This window comes from Eurytemora carolleeae, unplaced genomic scaffold, assembly GCF_000591075.1.
Source record: "Eurytemora carolleeae unplaced genomic scaffold, Eaff_2.0 scaffold275, whole genome shotgun sequence".
In the NCBI taxonomy this organism is placed as follows: domain Eukaryota; kingdom Metazoa; phylum Arthropoda; class Copepoda; order Calanoida; family Temoridae; genus Eurytemora; species Eurytemora carolleeae.
In genome coordinates, this window is record NW_019396230.1 from 1 (window position 1) to 21,363 (window position 21,363).

The following is a 21,363-nucleotide window of genomic DNA, read 5'->3' on the forward strand; positions in this document are numbered from 1 at the left end:
GTTTTCAAAAAAATGCAAAAAAAATCATTTCTGACACCCCTAGGCTTAGTACGTCAATATAATTCACCAAAACCATACTGCAGTCCTTCAATTATCATACAGGGAAATTTTCATCTTTCTAAACATCCCAACGAAAGATTTGACAGGTTCTTTATTAATTAAGTCTATTTATGAAAGTTTTGTATTTTGTATCTAAAGGTTTCTTAAATATTCCTGAATACAGACACGTCTGCTTTATAGTCGTGTACTCCAGTTTTGCACAATGGAACCTGCAGTGGAAAATATCGCATATCCTGGCCTTTAATATATCTCTGTACTCTTTTATCTCTGGTATTACGCAGAGTCAAAAACGTGTAGAAATGTAGTATTTCGTGCCGGTACGACTATAGGCCTAGTAAGCCAAGCCCTTGAAAGCTTATAAGCAGTCTGTAATATATCTAGTCTGTGGTATTACATTATTTATGGGTCGGAGGTGTACTGCAAAGTGTACTGGATTGTGTACTGCATGGTGTGTGTACTGTCTTCAGGGTAAACTCATGGGGAAAGGGGGGTATTTTTACAGGTCGAAAAAAATTAATTCAATTTAATTGTCAAGTTATTTAATTTTTAAGAGAAAGAACTGACACATTTTAAAAGTTCGAAAATATTCTGTCAAAAAGCTCCGGCCAATTCTACACAATTATGATTCTTCAATCTTATCAAATATATATTAATGAGAGTATATTAGCACTACAGTGGTAGGCGATTATATCAATACAATGAAGACGATTTTTATTTAAGTTTTGATTGTTAACAATTGTTGTTTTAGATTTACAAGTTTAAAAGTAATCGAAAAGAAGCGTTTTAATCGACAGCTGCTCTTTGCTTCCATGTTTATGTGTATCAATGCTGTTTAAAAACTTGATATAAAGCCAAAATTGTAATCGAAAGTCGTCTTCATTGTATTGATAATTGATATAGGCGACGACGACGGTAACTAAGTCTATATTTCTAAATTGTTATAGGTCATCCGATTTGTTCTATATACAAAAAACACCTTTCTTTAAGCCAGAATTTTCTTGGTATTAAAATTAGCAAACAATTTTTTACTTTGATCCCCCTAACTCCCCCTAACCCAACCTGGATAATTGTTGCCCCTTTATTTAAATGTTTCTGGTAAACACAAATCCAGTTATTAAGTAGTTAACGTAGTTAAAGGCTGGTTGTGTAGATGACATAACATGTCTTTCACCTTTATATTATTAACTACTTTATTTTGTTGTTTCCAGGTAACTTTTTCTCATCTGTTGATTTAATTTTTTTACTGCATGATTAAATGACCAAAATCTTTAAATTCCAATACTTTTTTATGATGTAATTCTTTAATGGGGGTTGGATGGTTTTTAAAAATATGTAACTCAATTTCCTTAATTCATGTTTATAATGGACAATATGTTTTAAGAAAAATATTATCAATGACCTCGTCCCATGAGAAAATTAAATTCATTCAGTTCAGTTGTGGATTTCAATTCAAATCCTTAAATTGATGTTGAAATCCAATTTGGAAGATTTTTTTTACATTTCTTGATATTTCTTCAAATATATGAAGGCAGTAAAATATTTTAAACATTTGTATGTAATAACTTGAATTTGATCATTTTAGTTTTGAGTATTATTTCCCAGCTGTGGTTGTTATATATTCATCCAATTTCCTGCAACAACAAACTTGATTTTGATATCAAAGCATTAAAAAGGTCTTTTAAAAAAAATACTGAAAGCAAAATAGTTAATTCAACCTTAGTATTGTCATATTTGGAGAGTTTCAGGTCGTCTTTACAGTCTCATTCTTGTGGGTAACCCTGTATCTCTGTTTTTTGCAAAGAAACATACCAAAATAATCTTAATTTATGCCGAAGTTCTAAAGTTCATGACTCCCTGTAACAACACCCGACTAGACCAGATAGCGTAGATTTTACGCAGACCCCGTCGAATGCGTTGATTTCGACGCTACAAAATTTTAAAAAGGAATTTTTTTAAAATATGTTGAAACCCGATATCAGACCCCTCCATTTTCCCCCCATATTCTTCACCCCCCTTCCCTTTTTGGCCCAGAGACGAAATACACTCTGTTTAAACGCAGATCATTTTGCTCCTCCCCCCATCCCCCACCCCTCTTATAAGGTAAGAATTGGTAAGGGCAGAAATTTACTCATTTCCGACTCGCTAGAGAACGACCCACATGGTGAGATTTTGACCCCCCACCACGAATTTNTTTTTGGTGCGTTTCTTAACTTGGGTCTTTAATAGCGACTCAAAATGGTTGAAATATGTCAAAATTAATTTTTTTTTTAATTTCAAAGCAAAAATTTTGCCGCCGAAAAAAACGTTTTCTTGCGCGGTTTAACTAGCAGTTTTTTTCGCTCTTTTCGGCGCAGAGATTGCTTTTAAAAGGCGCTGAAATATGCAGTCTTTGGTGACCTTTTTCTGCGCAGAAAATGCTTCAAAAAGCGTCGAATCAAACGGGCTTTCTTCTGGGTTCAAATTTCACTGTCAAAGCTGTCAAGCTGTTGCTCCAAGCTGCTCAATTCAAAACCATGAGAAACTACGTGGGGGGTCACATGGGGGGGATGTGAATTTGATACCCAGACAAAATATGAGATGCGGCGAAAAACGAGTTGAAATCGTAACATTTAGACGAGGTTTGCTTAAGAAAGAGGTGCGCTCTTTTAATGGGCCGAGACGTAGCTCTTTAAGAAGAAAAGAACGCTCTCTGGTCTGGTCGGGCAATTACTTGATTCTTTCGATCGTAAAACATTAAATAGGCCATTAAAAAAAATCAATGCAGAAGACTGTTTTAAAAGAAAGAATATTAATTCATACAGAATGTTTTTTTTTTGTTGTGAACTGGAATGACATTTTGTTTGCATCAATAATTAGGTTGTTTTTGTGTAAATATTTTCTTTATCAGCCCCCCTCCCTTCACATAGATGTGAAAACGGAGGTTTTAGACAGTTGCATATAATTTTATGATCATCTTGAAATTATCATTTTATTTTTCAGATCTCTGCAACTGATTGGGGACTCCAGGCCAGAATGGTTGACACAGTCGATGATCAAATCTACAGTAATCCGCCTTTATCTGCCTTCGTTAGACATTTTCCGTCCTCTGATTCACTGGATAGTAGCCCTCCGGTTTACAGCAGTCCTCCTGTAGTTGGAGAAAATACTCTTTTTAAATCCAGAAACAATGGATTAACTGCTCCTGTTAATCCAGGAACTAGATCTCTGTACTCTGTAGTACCTCTAGTAGATACCGGAGATACTGTTGACCCTGAATCGTCCTCGCCGAAGCAGAACTTCTACCTGCCTCCTCCATACTATCTGGGAGCTAAACAAGGACAAGTTCCACTTTATTCAGTTGTTCCCATACCAGCAGCTATTGATTCAGCCTCTAATGTTGTTAATATTCCGAAATCAACAACTGATCCCAATATCTACTCTAAACCTCCATCTTCTCTGTATGCTGTTGTTCCTATCAGCAGTGTAAAGGATGACACGGTCTACAGTAATCCACCGGTAGAGGAGCCATCTTATCCAGTTAACACTCCACAGTACATAGGTTCAAAACCTGGACAGCAAGTGCTGTATGCTGTGGTTCCTATTCCTCAAGCAAGGGGAGCCTCTGGCCTTGATCGTTACAGTAGTCCTCCCTCAGCACGACTAGCTGGTGGTAACTTCGGAGCTGAACTATACAGTAGTCCTCCCTCAGCACGACTAGCTGGTGGTAACTTGGGAGCTGAACTATACAGTAGTCCTCCCTCAGCACGACTAGCTGGTGGTAACTCGGGAGCTGAACTATACAGTAGTCATCCCTCAGCGCGACTAGCTGGTGGTAACTCAGGAGCTGAACTATATAGTAGTCCTCCCTCTGCGCGACTAGCTGGTGGTAACTCTGCTCGTGTTCTTCAGCGGAACTCAGCTGTTTCCCAGGGTAGTCCACAAGAGACAATCTACAGTCAACCACCATTTTGATTTTACCTGTCTTAGAAAGTTATTCATGAGAAAGCATGCATCAAGTCCCCATGTTTTATGTGAAACGAAATTTATTTTTAAGAATTAAGGCTGTGATTTTATTTCAAGACTATTAGTTTTATGAATTTATAAATACATTTTATTGTGAAATTTATTCAGATTCTTTCAACTGTTATTAATATTTGGTTTTGGATTCTTTTCTGAATATAAGAATCAAGAATCTTAGTGCTAGATTAACTTTAAAAAAACTATTGAAAATCATTATAGAACTTTCGGCGATTGAAAAATGTAACAAAATTGATATTTGAGCCAATGTGAAGGTATAATTTCATTTTAAAACAAAAGGGAACATTTTGGCTGAATTTTTATACACCGCTTAATGCAAAATAAACATAATTTTATTTCAAATTCACATGAATGGGTGTAAAAAACATTTCGAGTTCTAAAGCTTGTGCATCCGACCTACAAAAAGTGTTCATCCGACCTACAAAACTGTCCATCCGACCAACGAAATGTGTGCATCCGACCTAAAAAAATTGGCAACCGACCAACAAATGTTGTACATCAGACCTACTAAGTTTGTTCATCTGAGCTACAAATGCAGTGCATCCGACCTACTGCAGTTAAGTGTGCAACCGATCTAGATTAGGTCGGATACAAATTAACTTTTTTCAATTGAGTGTGTATCCGTCACACAGTTCATCGGTCCAACAGCAGCTAGAAGCTGCTGAAAAACCACGTGCGGGTAGGTCCGAAGTATAGTAGGACGGATGTAACGTTGGGCGGATGTAATACAATCCATAAATGGAGTGTAAATTGGAAAAAATGACATTGTTTTTAATGCCACCTAACAATTCAAGGAATCCGATAGCCAAATATTTTTTAGAAAATGATTTAAAAGTTATGTAAATATATTTTACAAAAAAGTATAACAAATGTTTTGAAATAGCTACCAAGTTATTTTTAAAGTATAAATTTTAAAATTTACCCCTTGAATATTTTAAAATTATTATTTCCCCAATTACCTGAGATTGGATTTAAGTTAGTTAACAATTTGGTAGTTTTCCAGAACAATATTAGAGGATTTATGGAAACGCATTTTTCTCTTGTATACAATTTTTTTAAAGGTTTGCTGCCCCCAACACTAATCACAGAGAACCAAAAAATGTTTAACGAATAGATTAAAAAAATTTAAACAATAAGATTTGTATTAAAAATTCAGCCAAATCGGAGACGGCAGGTTGTCTTTGTTTTAGAATATTCTTTAATGCATAATTCTTGTTTCTGTCTTAATAATTTCAGGTGTTTTAATCTTGCAAATATATTTTTTTTATTAAAGTCTTGATAATATTTATATTCATTAAAAATAATGAAAAACAAAATAAAATTATGATGATCTTAGAGCCGGATCACATAGTTCTCCAACCTGATCAAGAAACCGTGTTTTCAAAATTTCAAACTTCATCTTAGGTATTGCAGAATGTATATTGTATAGTTTGAAATAAAAACTTGGATCTTGCAGAATTTATAGTTTGAAATAAAGTTACAAGACTTAATAGTTTGTTACGAGTGGTCGGTTCCGTTTTACAAGACAAACATCTCATCTAGAATTTTAAAAATTCCCATTTTCTTAGGTTTAAATTACTTTCCTCTGCAACTTGTGCATGAAATTGAGCTGATATGTTAATTAATATATTTCAGACTGAAACATTATACACAGTTCTAACAGGTTTTAGAATTTTTGAACATTTTGGATTAGATAAGTTTATAAAAAATTTATAAATGAAAAAGCAGGTATAATTTGATATCTTACTGCCCCATGAGATAGGGTTTTATGACTGTCTGAAATTGGACAAAAATATATTCTAATAAAAAAGTGCCGATTTATTAATGATCTGCGTAAGTCGCCTAAGGTCAATGTTTTAAACAATTGTGCCATTTTTGAAGTGATATTACCGGCATGAAGGACTATGAGGACAAACGGAGTTCTAAAATGATTATTTTGTTTCATAGAGGGAAACGGGAGGGTCTTGGATGAAGACATTGAGAGGGGGTCTTGGATGAAGAGGGAGGGGCCGGTGGGTGGTCTTTGGATGAAGAGTAACGGGGCCCGGGGGTCTTAGATGAAGGAGGGGGCTGGGGGTCTTAAATAAAGAGTGAGAGGAAACGGGGGGTCTTGTATGAAGAGGGAGGAAGGGGGGGATCCTTGGATGAAGATGGGAGGAAGGGGGGATCCTTGGATGAAGAGGAGGGGGGGGGGTCTTGAAGGGAGGGGGATCTTAGCTGAAGAGTGAGAGAGTATGGTTTTCCTAGATAAATCATTATGTCCTATTTATCTATCAACTGAACAATCCCAAGCTGAATTGCTGGATTAAATGTTACACGTGTTTTATAAAAATAAATATTTGATCACAACTCAGATATAATATGACTAGTATATGCAATTATAGAAAGTCTAAAAAATTAGATAAATAATTTGTAAATTGAACACTTACAGAAAACTAAAAGATAACATTCTTGGGTTAAGTCAATCAATTCTTAGTATATTCCAAAGCTTGTAAGTATTAGGTCTATCTAATTTTTAACCAGATTGAGTCGATTTTTAACTTCGATAAATACAAAAACAATTACGATAAATTTTCAGGATTTTCTTGTAAAATTTTCCTTCCTGTATAAAATCATAACCGGTTATATAATCTTTATAGAGGATGATGATACAATGTTCAAGTTAAGAAACTTAAAAGATGAAAATACATTAGAAATGGTAACTTTTCCAAATTGTTTAATAAACGTCGGCATTAATACTTGAACACACACGATTAATACCATAATTCGTTTTAAGATATTTTCTTCAGTCAGAAAAAAATGAAACTCTTAGTTTAATTTAAGTTTAATGTGAATAAATAAACGTAAATTTGATTAAATTAGTTCTAGATATTAACAAATAAAATCATACGGTGGGACACGAATATACCAATTCAATGAAGACGACTATCAGTTTCACTTATATCAAGCTTTTAAAACAGTGTGAATACAAAAATAAATGGAAACAAAGAGAAGCTCTTATTTAAAAAGGCTTCTCTTTAATTACTCGTAAACATGTATTTCAAAAAAAACTTGTTAACACTAAAATCTTAAATAAAAAGTAGTCTTCATTATATTGATGTTATCGCCTACCACCGCCGTAGTAAAATTGTTTGTGTTCGAAAGTCGCGTCCTTACGGTATTTTTCGTTTACCATTGGTTTTAGCACAAAAACCGCAATTAGATTCTTGTTATGAATTTTCCGAATTTCTGAATGTTCAACTTTCTTTAGGATTCAAGGACTCTCTTTCTCCAGCTCGTCCTCGGATATGAGCTCGAAATCCTCAAGATCAGGTTCACTGGATTGTCTAGCTTGCCTGGCCCCTAGACTGTTATCTGAGAGAAGGCTGCCGAGGACTTGTGATATACTCTCTGGATGGAGGATGGAGGACATGGTTGGGAGAACCGAGGCTGCTGGTAACAACGAGGATAGTTGGGAGGTCAAGATGGATGTTGTTGTTGTTGTAGATAAACTAAAATATTAACTTTAAATTTGTGTAAATCTTATCAATTTGAATGTTGAGAAACAAAACTCAAGAACTACACACAACAGATTACAACATGTTAACTGGAAAAAAAATATTTTAAAAAATTTACAAGTAAAAAGTTTAATANCCTTGCTTCAGGGGAAATAATAGGAAAGCAACCTGAACATATTATCAGCATCATCTGAATCTGACTCATCAACACCCTTGATCCGTCCAACAGGGCCTTCAACCTCATCCACGTCAGAAACATCACTAAAAACAATATCATTTTCCCCTAAAAACTAAAATTTGTGCTACATCGCTGGCTTTTTGACCTCGTAGCTCCTCTAGCTTAGCTTGTATGACTTTTATACACAAGTATGAGAAAAGCAAATTTTTTGGTTACATAATACTAATTGATATTAGATAATTAAGAACATTTTTGTTCTTCTCAATTACTCTTCAATAAAAGGAGGTATGACCGAAAACATTTAAGATTTCAATTTGAATTTACTTCAGTTTGACGTAACCTCAACTGTTTCTTTATCTACCTCGTTAAAAATCTTTAAATTTTATAGTTGTTAATATTTCCTTTCATTTACACCACATTTTTACTGGATGCAAATTGTATGCTAATTTTAGAATCTATTTAAAAAAAAAACATTTCTTTCTATCCTAAAAAATAAAACTTACTCATCAATATTATCAGCTGGTATAAGATCAGCGTCGAGGTCAAGGCTAGGTCGGCTAGGCTGGTCAACCTCCTCGTGGGACGGAATACAAAGGTCAGTCCCAAGACTCGTACTTAAACTATCCTCTGAAACAAACAAAAAGCATGATTCGGGATTAAATCCAATTTAATTAAATCGAAACATAAATATTTAACAAACCAACATAAACAACGAACAAAATTTATGAATCAGAAACAAAAAGTTTAGGCAGTGAATATCAGTTTAGTTGGTAAAGCTAGTCGATATTCCAACAAAAGTTTTCCTCCCTCAACGAATCAATACAAGAAATCACAAAAAATCATCCTTGTTGCAGAACTAGTAATAATAAATAAATCAATCAGTTGTTTGATCGATCAAATTGGGTGCAGTACCTGGTTCCTTATCTATATTTGGTTTGGTATGAATATCTAGACTAGCTAGGGTTTCTGAACTCTGCTCCGGAAGGAATTCTTCTAATTCAACATTTTCCTGAACAACAAAAAATTACCAAAAATATCAATCCTCCTGAAACTACCTGAGGTGTGGTAGTTTTCTCCCTGTAACTACCTGAGGTGAGGTAGATTTCCCCCTGGAACTACCCGAGGTGAGGAAGATTTCCCCCGGAAACTACCTGAGGTGGGGGCAGATGTCCCCCTGAAACTACCTGAGGTTGGGCAGATTTCCCCCTGTTACAACCCGAGGTGAGGTAGTTTTCTCCCTGTAACTACCCGAGGTGAGGAAGATTTCCCCCTGAAACTACCTGAGTAGGGGCAGATTTCACCCTGTAACTACCTGAGGTGGGGCAGATTTCACCCTGTAACTACCTGAGGTGGTGCAGATTTCCCCCTGTAAACTGCAAGGTTGGTGAGACTAACCAATATTTCTCCAGCCAGGAGCAAGCTTGGTTCTAAACTCTTGTTTCTAAAATATATTTGATTAAAGAAAAGATATAATTTAAAAAAAATCATTACACCCCTTTTGAACACAATTTTTTCTCACTGATTTAAAGAATTTCCCCCTCCCCCCCGATCACTGAAAATCCGGGGGGGGGGGATTCTTCTTAAAAATGTTTAAAAATATTTACATGAAGATTTACAAATACGTTTCCAAATCTATATTTTTTATCAACTACAAAAGATAAAGATCCTATCAAGTTTCAACTTATAATTAAATTTCCGCTTGCGGCCATACCAGAAAATTGAACAACCCTGTTCTTCAGAAATGATTGAGTCTCACGAACAAAAATATCCAATTTCTGTAAGATTAATTGCAAATATTTGTGCAACAAAGCATGCGAAAAAATGTCTGCGGTTTTCACTTCACAGAGGAAACCGTGGCTGTAGTAAGTAAATAGAAACACCAAAATAAAAAATAAAAAATGATAGAACAATACTTAAAGTTAAAAATCTTCAAAAATGAATAATTTTCTGGATAGAAGCCCCCCCCCCCCTCTTCATATATTTCCTCGAAATGCGCTTCGAAGAAATCAGTCCAAATAAAAACAAAATATAAAAGGTATGCGGGAATGCGTAATTTCCAGTCGTAGGTATAGAAAGCAAGGATTTATTTTAAGGTTCAATTTAAACGGATTCCTAAGAAATCATCTTTTAAAAATAATTAAGAGTGGAAACAAAAACGTAAACTCTAATTTTGTAATATTTTCTTGGAATAGATGGTTTGTTACGCAACTTAAGTCACACAAAGCTTGCACTGTCTAATGTCTGTTACGTCAAACATTTATCATTCAATCAATTTTTTTCGGAAATAGTAAATCTTATGGGTAAGCAAGCATATATAATGTTAACAATCAGGAAAATTTTACATTTTTACAAATCTTGAAGTGTTACAGTCTGACTAAATATTGAGAACAAACTTTGATATATTTACAAAAATACATATTCCGACGCTTCTTGTAAGAACATTTTATACCTAGATAAGTGAATCAGAAGAGTAGGAATGCAGAACAGTGAAAGAGCTAACGAGTGCATAAACAATGGAGTAGAAATTCTGGTTCCTAAAACATTTTAAAATATCAAATATAATTTTCTAATTTTGATTTCAGATTTGTAAGAAAATAATTTTAACGAATAAAAGTAGACAACATTTTTTTCGGACAAATCATTGCCATCTTCTTGCTAGACTTTGATTTTAAGTCCAATTTGTGAATCGTTGATGGGACTCATTACTCCAGTTACATAAATTAAGCTACCGAGAAAAAATAGGTCAAAACTCTAAATATTTTGAGAGTAAGTGAGAAAAGAAAATGATAAAAAATTACCTAATAATGCTAAAGAAGAGAAGAATACAGACATAATAATACAAAATCTGAGAGGGTATTCTACCCTCAGTAGCAACAGACCAGAATAAATCTAAAAAATGATTATATAAAGATAGATTTAATACCAACATACAGAAATAAATGTATTCCAATATAATCCCCTAGTTTAGTAACCCACCTAGATACTTAGAACTCTTAAACCAGGGTAGAAGCATTACCTTGGTTATACATTGTCCCCAAATCAAATCGGGCAAGAGGTTCTTGAGTTATGATCGGACAAACAGAGATTACTACTTTTTATATGAAGATAATAAGATAATGGGGTCGGGGTACATATGGTTGAAAATCTTTCCCCTCCCCATCTTCTAGAAATTATTATAATCATAAAGGTTTATTTACACGCAAAGATATAAATACATATATAAATGGTGTAGTTTAAATGTTTTTAGATTCTTGTTGCAGAATTTGAAGAAAATTTTTTTTGTACAAATTCATTGTAGATGATTTGTGATATGAGATCTGCAAGAACCCCTATCTTGAGCAACCCAGACCGCCTACAGAAATATCCGAACCGTACCGCTAAGAAAACTTCTGAACCAGCCCTGCCACCTACACTAGGAGGGGTACCACCTGGAGGAATGGCATGATCGTAGTCACGATGCGTAAGTGCAGGGAAAACTTGCCATTAACTATTTTATTATCAATTAAAAATCTAGATAAGTAATTTCTCACAACTTAAATTTTACGAGAATTGCTCTTTTACAGTTTGTATCGACCACTGTTAAATATCGACAGGACAGTTTAGGAAGAGTGCGGCGGAGTTTTTTCGAAGAATAATTTTTTGTTATATGCATTTTCAATATGTACACGGGCCTCCAATCTACATCATTCACTTGAAAAAAGAAATGTTTAGTTGCACATAAATGATTATTGCTCATTGGTGAAAAGATATTAATAAAAAACACTAATTTTAATCTTATCATAAAGGTTTTTTGTTTCTATCATGAAATCCTTGCAAAAGATTAAATTAAAGATTCAGAACAGTTTAGAAAATCAGCTAATTTGGAGAAGAACAACACTGGACAAAATTATCTGGGATTATTTCATCCCCCAGTTTTCATACCACAATGTCCATGTTTTTATCTTCCCCCCCCAAGAAAATATAAAAACGTTCGTGTTCGTGTTCGTGTTCGTGTTCGGTTCGTGTTCGTGTTCGTGTTCGTGTTCATGTTCATGTTCATGTTCATGTTCATGTTCGTGTTCATGTTCATGTTCATGTTCATGTTCATGTTCATGTTCATGTTCATGTTCATGTTCATGTTCATGTTCATGTTCATGTTCATGTTCATGTTCATGTTTATGTTCAATTCATAGCGAAAGTTCGATGTTTTAAAAGCCGAGTTTTTGCAATAAATAAATCTGAAATAGCGTGAAGGCCATATATATAAATAAAATGATGAAAGGAATTGTTGCCTAATTGATCCTTAGCTTGATAGAAGAGTAAACTAACACAAATTGTTTCTTATGAAGTATTTTCTAACATCAATCCTGTCTTAGTAATTGCACGAATTCATTCTTATAGGGACTGAGAGCGTAGTGTAGTTGACAACAATACCCTTGAAACCTTTATTTCATCAATAATGTGGAAAACAATTGTCCTTTTTCCAGGTTTAAAAGAGATTAATTCTGATCATTTCTAAATGTTTTCCATCAGTAGAAATGCGGAAGTCACTTTAGTAGAGAAACAAAAATTAGAAATAATTAAATGACAAAATACATATTATAAACATTGATATCTAGTTCATGCTTGATCAAACAAAGCTTTAAAGGATACCGTTATCAGTAGGGGATTCTCATATTTGATTGGAGGGTCACTTTCAGTCCTTTTATTGTACAGTAGTTAACTCAACCCAGTTTAAACCAAAGTTTAACATTTATGTTCACATGAATTAATAAATAATGTGCAACATTGAATTTTAAAATAATGTATTTGAATTTTAATAATTATGTTATGAAGTCGTATGCTCTAGGGCGTATACAGGGGGGGGGGGTTACCCTACAATCCAAAGAAGAGAGGTTGGTCGTACGCCTATGATCGAGTGTAAGTATTCTACATAAAAATAATAGTACTTCATACTTGCATGAAATCCAGAAAAGGAGACAAAAAAAGAAATTCTTTTAAATTTTCAGTTTTATTTCAAACATAATAACACATGTGACCTTATAAAGTATAATTTCCAGATGTTAAAGTCGGAAACTGTTGATTTTGTGATGTCATTAAGTATATTATATTCAGGAGAGAAAAAAATAATTGTTTAGAGTTAGTTTTGAATACTACAATATATATATTTTGATATATTTGTCTTATCTAATATACGTCAAAATAGTTGAACACAACGGGCTCAATTTTAGTGCCAACTCTCATGACCCCAGGTCCCCCAGGGAAGGGTCTGGGTATATAAAAAAAATGATTTTCGATAACCAACGGAAACTATGAAAAATTTGGTTAGTTTTTTTTACATTAATATTTTTTATCCGAAAATTCTATTTCCCCTAAGAATATATTTTTCCCTTTAATGGAACATGTCAAAAAGCCTCAATTTTTTTAACTAATTACTCGCCATCAATAGGAGTTATTATACAATAATAAACATGCTTCTGTCTGTTTACCTCTGCTGTTCTAAGTTTTATTTTGCTAACAAGGGTTTCCAGCTCAAGGGCAGATAATGTATCAGGGCTCAGGGGGGTCCATCTCTCTGTATCCTGCACATATATTAAAATTATACCCGGGCTCAGGGGTGTCCATCTCTTTGTATCCTGCACATATATTAAAATTATATCTGGGCTCAGGGGTGTCCATCTCTCTGTATCCTGCACATATATTAAAATTATATCTCAGCTCAGGGGGGTCCATCTCTCTGTATCCTGCACATATATTAAAATTATATCTGGGCTCAGGGGTGTCCATCTCTCTGTATCCTGCACATATATTAATATTATATTTGGGCTCAGGGGTGACCATCTCTCTGTATCCTGCACATATATTAAAATTGTATCAGGGCTCAGGAGGGTCCATGTCTGGATTTGTTCAATGATCGTAGTCAGGGTTGTACTCAGGAATTTGATTTATTCTCACTAGGGGGCTCGGTACCATTAGAGCCCATAAACCCCCTGGAAATCAGAATTCACTGATACTGGGGAAAAGGAGCTGAGCCCCATAGCCCCCCCCCCCCAGTACGCCTGTGATTATAGTTCCAAGTGTCGGCTCTCCAATTTGTAACGTTTTTCTCCAAGTTTACTACCACAATGGAAAATATTATTGAAATTGGACATCAAAAGGCAAGTTCATCTTTTTTTTAGTGAAAGTTTGTTAATTTTCCTATGAAAATCATAACTTATACCCCCCCCCCCTCTCCCTAGAACAAATACCATACTTCTGAGTGAAATGGGGAGGGGGGTGGACTTTATACCACTGTATATGAAATAATATATGGAGCCCCTGAAAATACAAAAAATTAAAGAAAAAAATAAACTGAGATGCTAAGTTACTTTTGATTTATCAATTTTTAAGACTTTCTATCTTTAGATAATATCTAAAAATATGGTTTTGACAAAAAATATTTCATCATTTGATGATCTGAATTTATCGAGAAAAAAAATATCAAGCTTGTGATAACTTTAAATAGAGCATAATTTTTATTTTATCCCAAGAAACTAACAATCTTTTATTTCTTCAAAATTTATTGTGAAAACTAAAAACTTAAAAATAAGACGAATACAAAAAATTGAAACAATATTTTCTTAAATATTAACCTGGGTGTGATCTGAAGGAACTTTAATAGTCGGCCAAACCCGCTGCGTCCATGTTATATATAAGTAGCTTAGCAGGCATACATAAGCAGTTGAACTAAACACACAAAATAATTAAAAAATTTTACATTGATAACCAGGTGACTGGGGAATAGGAAGACGATATTATAGCAATACCAAGTGTATTTGATGTTCTTGCGAAGCAATTTTAATTAAAAGTAACTTATTAAATCACTTATTACTGTCTCTTGTATATTTAAAGTCATAAATTGAGTCCTATTATAGAGTTTATCTTGTTATCAGTGTTGTGAGAAATTATAAAAATGTCTTGTATTAACTCAACAAAAACTTTCTTAACATTTTTATTCTATATTTATTTATTTATTTGCTGTTACGTTATATTTTAGGTCTAATTAATTCTAATTTTATTGCGCAATAATTTGATCTTAATTTGCGAACTTATAGAAATGCATTTGCAGATATCTAATGAATGCAATATTTGGGAAAGGGGGGAGGGCAAAGGAGACTATAAATTTATTTTTAAAGGTATGTACATTTTTATCCGCAACATTTTGACTTCCTGAATCCGGATCCGAATCCACACAAATATGCGGATCCGCCTAACTTTAAAAAAAACTTTTTGTTTTAAAAACCCAAATCTTAACTGATGAAAAGAGATTGTTAAAAAAATTGTTAGCATACAAATATGCGAAAAAAAAGAAAAAAATTGAACATTCATCTTTTGTTAAAAAAAAACAGCAAATTTTTAAAGGGAATGTTCATGACCTGGATCCAGATCCTGATAATTGGTTTAACAGCTAATAATTTCTAAATAATCTAAAAACCTGATAATCGAGTTATCAGATAATAATCTTTGAATAATATAAACACCTAATAATCGGTACTATCAGCTATTTATAAAACCGATAATTGGTTTATCAGCTAATTATTTCTAAATATTCTAAAAACATGATAATTAGTTTATCAGCTCATTATTTCTAAATAATCTAAAAACCTGATACATGGTTAATCAGCTCATTATTTCTAAATATTCTAAAACCCTGATAATTGGTTTATCAGCTAATTATTTCTGAATAATCTAAAAACCTGATAATTGGTTTATCAGCTCATTATTTCTAAATAATCTAAAAACCTGATAATTGGTTAATCGGCTCATTATTTCTAAATAATCTAAAAACCTGATAATTGGTTTATCAGCTCATTATTTCTAAATAATCTAAAAACCTGATAAATGGTTAATCATCTAAATAATCTAAAAACCTGATAATGGGTGTATCAGCTAAATATTTCTGAATAATCTAAAAACCTGATAAACGGTGTATCAGCTAATTATTTCTGAATAATCTAAAAACCTGATAATTGGTTTATCAGCTAATTATTTCTGAATAATCTAAAAACCTGATAATCGGTGTATCAGCTAATTATTTCTGAATAATCTAAAAACCTGATAATTGGTGTATCAGCTAGACAGAACTGATAAAGGAACAGCTGTGAGATGACCAGCCAGGTTAAACTTGTGGTTCTATCCGTCCATAACAACACTTCTTGTATGTAAACAAGGCTGCTCTGAAGAATAGAATATTTTTAGTGTTAAACCAATGAATCGTAATGTAATCGTCCAGAGATGGAATTGCCGTGGCTTAAATTTAAACCGCCACTCAAACTCTTTAAATTCGGCCACAGCATAAAATGTACGTGACCGGGTTCGGGTTGGGGATTTAGCCCTTAAATAGTACTTTTTAAAAAATTATAAACCAAACAAAATATCAAACAAAGATTACAAATGATAATGATATAATAATAACACTGATATTTTCTATCAATAAATTGAACTAACCTCAAAATCTTTGATAAAACTAGAACTTGGTCTTTCTGGCGTCTGAAGAAACTTTCGAAAATACTCTCCACTCTTGATCTGAGAGTAGGAGGGTACCTGGATACCAACTAAATAATCTTTAACCCTCTCCATCCTATACTTCGGTGCAGACTAGCTATTTAGGCCTTTGTGTCAGACTTTCGTAGATTTTCTGCGTATTTATGTTTACACATGCGTTCTTCACAACACTTTATCAGCTTTCCCTCCAAGCTTTCTCAGTCGTGCTTTCTCTTTCACTTTGTATTCATATCTGAAATGTTTTTACTATAAATATAGTTTGTAAGCAGGATAATATTGACTTAAGACGTAATATTTGCGTTGGTATTAGAGCTTTAAATCTTCAGCTCTTATATTTCTTATGTAAATTACTTTATTTGTTTAAAAATGTCACTTTTATCTACGTCATAACAATAGGGTGACAGTTTGCAAATAATGATAATATTTTCGCAAATATAATCATATAAGTAACAAAGAAAAATTGAAATTAGTAGCAATTAATATTATTAATAAGTTCTTCTTTTAATATTTAAAATTCTACTTTTTTAACTTCAATTATCCTTTTTCTAACTAACTTCAACGAATTTTCTACTAAACCATAATTTTACCACAACCAAACATTTTCCTAACTTCGATAAACCTAATTCTATTTACAAAAAAAAACTCTACAATAAACAAACTCCTTTCTAACTACGCAAGCCCTCTTTCTTACTACAACACACACTCTTTCTAACTACACAAACCCTCTTTCTAACTACACAAACTCTCTTTCTAACTACACAAACTCTCTTTCTAACTACACAAACCCTCTTTCTTACTGCACCAAACTGTCTCTCTAACTAGACAAACTCTCTTTCTAACTACGCAAACCCTCTTACTTACAGCACCAAACATTCTTTCTAACTACACAAACTCTATCTAACGACACAAACTGTCTTTCTAAATAAAAAACTCAATTTCTAACTATGAAAACCCTCTTTATAAATACACCAACCCCTCTTTTTAACTACACAAACCCTCTTTCTAAATACACAAACTCTCATTCAACTACACATACTCTCTTTCTAATTACACAAACCCTCTTTCTAACAACAAAAACTCTCTTTATAATAACACACACACTCTTTCCAACTACACAAACTCTCTTTCTAATTACACAAACTCCCTTTCTAATTACACAAACTCCCTTTCTAACTACACAAACTCTCTTTCTAACTTCACAAACTCCCTTTCTAATTACACAAACTCCCTTTCTAACTACACAAACTCACTTTCTAATAACACAAACTCTCTTTTTAACTACACAAACTCTCTTTTTAACTACACAAACTCTCTTTTTAACTACACAAACTCTCTTTCTTTCTAGCTACGCAAACTCTCTTTCTAGCTACGCAAACTCTCTTTCTAGCTACGCAAACTCTCTTTCCAACTACGCAAACTCTCTTACTAACCACACAAACTAACTGTAACACAAACTAATCCTAACTTCTCTTGACCCTCTTCCTAAACCTACCTAACTACATCAAACTACGCCTAATCCAACACAAAATCTATATCCAGTATCCGTATATTATTAAAAAATGTCTGAAAATGTGAAATTTATGTATTGTTTTCACATGTCTAGGTGCTTCGAAATCTGCAATGACACCTGCGAGGGGGGGGGGAGTGCAAAATTAAACAAACGCCACTAAAACGTGTTTTGCGGCATGCACGCTCGTCGATTGGTAATTAAAAATAAAAGAGTTAACTTTATACCGTTCATTTCTTAGAAATAAGACCATACTGAGTACTGACCTCTGTTAATAGTCCTATGGTGTACAATATTGTTAAAGATTTCTTTATTGCTCCTCGATAAGTACGCCACATGAAGTAAAAACTTACGAACCTTTGATCCAATTCGCTGAATTAATGACTGCATATCATGATTGGAGTTCAGATACAAAAGGTCGGGCTGCCTGTTTATTAAAAATTAAATCATCGCGCCCAAAGTAATGATCTATCTCAAAAACACGTTTGGGTGGCGTTTGTTTACTTCTGCCGGTGTCGTATCATTTGCACTAATGATTGATCGGACTAACGTACATTCGCACTAACGTTCATTCAGACTAACGTTTTATTTGAGGGTTAGGTTAGGTTAAGACAATTTCTAGAGCGAGCGCTGCGGCTAGGCCAGGCTAGGGGCCGAGCGCCGCGGCTAGAACAGGCTCTAAGGGGGCCGGGCGCTGCGGCCACAGTGTTACTGATCAGCTGACTTTAGTGCAAAAGTATATAACATTAGTTTAATCGGACATTAGTGCAAACGATATGGAATCCTTCTGCCCTCCCCCTGGTCCTGCACTCCCTGAATTGCAAGAACCGTACGAACTGTACTATGTCCTGTTTTATGTTTTTTTCTTCTTAAAATATTATTTTTTCACTGTCTTTTAAATTCGGGGCACAAAATAGTACTCGCAATCTCCATTGGGTAATTTCCTAGTATACGATTTTTGGACCCCCCCCCCCACCCCCCTCCTATCAATTTTGTACATGGGTCTGACAGGAAGTTTCTTAACTTAACCTAACCCGTGGCCGCAGCGCTCGGCCCCCTAGCCCATCCTAGCCGCAGCGCTCGGCCCAGAAAGTGTGGCCGCAGCGCTCGGCCTTTCCTTAACCTAACCTAACCCTAAATAACAAAAAAATAAATAATAATAAACTTGCTGAAGGCCGCAGCGCTCGGCCCCCTAGCCCATCCTAGCCGCAGCGCTCGGCCCAGAAAGTGTGGCCGCAGCGCTCGGCCTTATCTTAACCTAACCTAACCCTAAATAACAAAAAAATAAATAATAATAAATTTGCTGAAAAATAAATGGTCATGTACAAAATTGATAGGAGGGGGGTGGGGGGGGGTCCAAAAATCGTATACTAGGACAGACCCCTCCATTGAATCCTTTGTTATTACCTTTGTTATTGCAGTTGTCAATTTCTTCACTTTTCATCGACCCTAATTGCGTATAAATGCAGAAATTCTGCTCATGAAAGGGAATATTAAACATGAAACAAATATCATCTAAAACTAGAAATCTAGCGGTTCAGCGGACGAAACATTGAAATAAACTGAAAGAACAGCAAACTCTGTGCCCGTACTGTGAACAGCGATGAGCGAAGTCTCTGTCTAACTGAAACAGACTGAACTGAAACTTCTGAACTTCTGAAGTCTGAATTCTTGAATCTTGATTCTTGAGTCTAGCTTTCCGTTTGATCGATAGATAGTTAACTAAACAACAAAACCGGTTTATAAACCCTACCTCCCCTTATACGCATTTAGCCAGGGTTGGGATATATCAAGAAATATATAGACCAGGAACCGCCATATCTAATGCGTCAAATTTGTGTACTGCAGTGGGAGGCGATCAAAACAAAGAATTCAGGGGCAAAACATCAATTATGAGGGGGGGGGGGANAGTTAAACCTCGGAAACAAGGATAAGTGGGAATCTTTTTACCTTGCTTCTCCTTTATAGTTGAACAAATCTCACTGAGCATGAATAAATTTTCCATATTGATCTGAAACCCAAAAATCATATTTAAATAAATAATTTGTATCCGCACTAACTTAATATATTAACTAGTTTCTTTTGTTTTTGACTGTAACATCACTCTGTTTATCAGTGTTTAATCCTTTCTCTTCAACTGCTGTGGGGGCACTGGATTTGTTTACATTCCTCCCACAGTGTACAGTACACAATTTGCGTATATCTGAGTTGGGCGTTCCTGGTCTATATATTTGTTGGGATATATGAAAAGAATTACGCAAATTATTATTACCACATTATTATAATTGCTTATACTTCAGGAAAAGTTTTTTTTAGTTTTTTTTTCTTCATTTTGATTATTTCAGTTTTTTGAACTTATATTAAATCCCTCCGTGACCGCCCCCGATCCCTCCCATTCTACCTCGTAAAATAATTGTAATATGAGAAGAAAAAAAATGAACGGGACTTACAAGTTCAGCTGTTGCCAAAAAATATATATTACAACTTATTGCGTATTTAACGAGTTAAACTATTCATGCAGTGCAGGGAGTGCAGGTTCAACTCAATTCGGCGAGGGGGGGGGGCATTGAAAATTATGGATGGGGGAGGGAGGGTGCATGTACACAGTGGCGTAAATAGGCCAGGTTATTGGGGTTGATTACCCCTCCCCCCACCCTAGAATCCTGGGGGTAATTACCCCCCCCCCTCCAGAATTTGTTTAAAATTTGCACGAAAATAGTTTAAATGTGCAACTTCAGATATTTCAAATTTTTTATAGTCAACATTCTAAATAATTCTAAACTGCAGTGGCGTACATGGGGGGGGGGCAGTAGTCCTCTTGCCCCCCCTGGGAGTTCCAGGGGGGCCCATGCCCCCCTGGAAAATACAAGATTAAAAGGAAATTTAAAAAGTAACACCTGACAATGACAAAGACTAAGGATTTGTCTAAATTCACTGTTAACACAAAATTTTAAGATACTTTAAACTAAAACTTTTGTAAAAACGAGACCTCGACATATTTGCTTCTTATAATAAAGGGAATGGGCAATGATGATACATTTTACTTCTATGTAATGTCATTTCCATATTAGATTTATTTATGATCTTAACATATCTAGTATCTACATTGCGCGACAAGAAAATTTTAGAAATTGAAATTAGAATATAAACTGCTCGACAATATTTTTTCAAAGTTTTGCAGAGTAGCTTTTCTAAAGATTTTAAAAAGTAACATCTTTTTCCTCTTGGGGTAAAACTATTTTTTATGATACTTAAAATAAATTCATTTTTTTTTACAGATCTTTGTGGTTAATGTAAAATGAATGGCTATAATGAAGGATATAAAACAAGGTGAAAGGTGAAAGGTAGGAAATCGAGTCACGGAAGTTCGTAGTAAGATTTTTACTTCACTGGAGACCACCGGAGGGAATTCTTTTTCACTGGAGGGGGTTTGAAAAAATGCTTTTTACAATTCAAAACTTTACGCAGGGTGATTTACATTCCACTGGAGGGATTCAGATGTCCTTCCTGGGGGGTTATAATTCCACTGGAGGGATTCAGTTATCCTTCCTAGGGGTTTATAATTCCACTGGAGGGATTCA

The 21,363-nt window shown here is 34.5% G+C and overlaps 3 protein-coding genes across 3 annotated transcripts in view; 2 read left to right on the top strand and 1 right to left on the bottom strand.

Annotated features, from left to right (window-relative positions):
• The first annotated feature begins 1,163 nt into the window (after nt 1-1,163).
• LOC111698782 (extensin) lies at nt 1,164-4,165 on the top strand. Its single transcript, XM_023469210.1, has 2 exons — nt 1,164-1,268; nt 3,040-4,165. The coding sequence occupies exons 1-2, from the start codon at nt 1,221-1,223 to the stop codon at nt 4,009-4,011; spliced, it is 1,020 nt and encodes a 339-aa protein (XP_023324978.1). The 5' UTR covers nt 1,164-1,220; the 3' UTR covers nt 4,012-4,165.
• A 2,529-nt stretch (nt 4,166-6,694) lies between these two features.
• LOC111698783 (reticulophagy regulator 3) lies at nt 6,695-19,461 on the bottom strand. Its single transcript, XM_023469211.1, has 12 exons — nt 19,190-19,461; nt 16,219-16,507; nt 15,826-15,947; nt 14,364-14,457; nt 13,221-13,313; nt 10,551-10,641; nt 10,202-10,286; nt 9,097-9,193; nt 8,665-8,761; nt 8,256-8,379; nt 7,743-7,835; nt 6,695-7,568 (listed from the first exon to the last, which is right to left on the bottom strand). The coding sequence occupies exons 2-12, from the start codon at nt 16,348-16,350 to the stop codon at nt 7,331-7,333; spliced, it is 1,266 nt and encodes a 421-aa protein (XP_023324979.1). The 5' UTR covers nt 16,351-16,507; nt 19,190-19,461; the 3' UTR covers nt 6,695-7,330.
• Nucleotides 19,462-21,089: 1,628 nt separating this feature from the next.
• LOC111698784 (signal peptide, CUB and EGF-like domain-containing protein 2) overlaps nt 21,090-21,363 on the top strand; it is a 29,668-nt gene continuing 29,394 nt past the window's right edge. The window contains exon 1 of the mRNA XM_023469214.1: nt 21,090-21,126. The gene's annotated coding sequence lies outside the window, so the exon portion shown is untranslated. The remainder of the gene's footprint in view (nt 21,127-21,363) is intronic.

Bases quoted from the DNA above. Each gene is read 5' to 3' on its own strand.
- LOC111698782 (XM_023469210.1), top strand. From the start codon at position 1,221: ATGTCTTTCACCTTTATATTATTAACTACTTTATTTTGTTGTTTCCAG. The intron at 1,269-3,039 runs GTAACTTTTTCT...TTTATTTTTCAG, and splicing joins CTTTATTTTGTTGTTTCCAG to ATCTCTGCAACTGATTGGGG.
- LOC111698783 (XM_023469211.1), bottom strand. From the start codon at position 16,350: ATGGAGAGGGTTAAAGATTATTTAGTTGGTATCCAGGTACCCTCCTAC. The intron at 15,948-16,218 runs GTTAGTTCAATT...TCTATTCTTCAG, and splicing joins GTTTTATCAAAGATTTTGAG to AGCAGCCTTGTTTACATACA. The intron at 7,836-8,255 runs GTAAGTTTTATT...TATTGTTTTTAG, and splicing joins CCAGCTGATAATATTGATGA to TGATGTTTCTGACGTGGATG.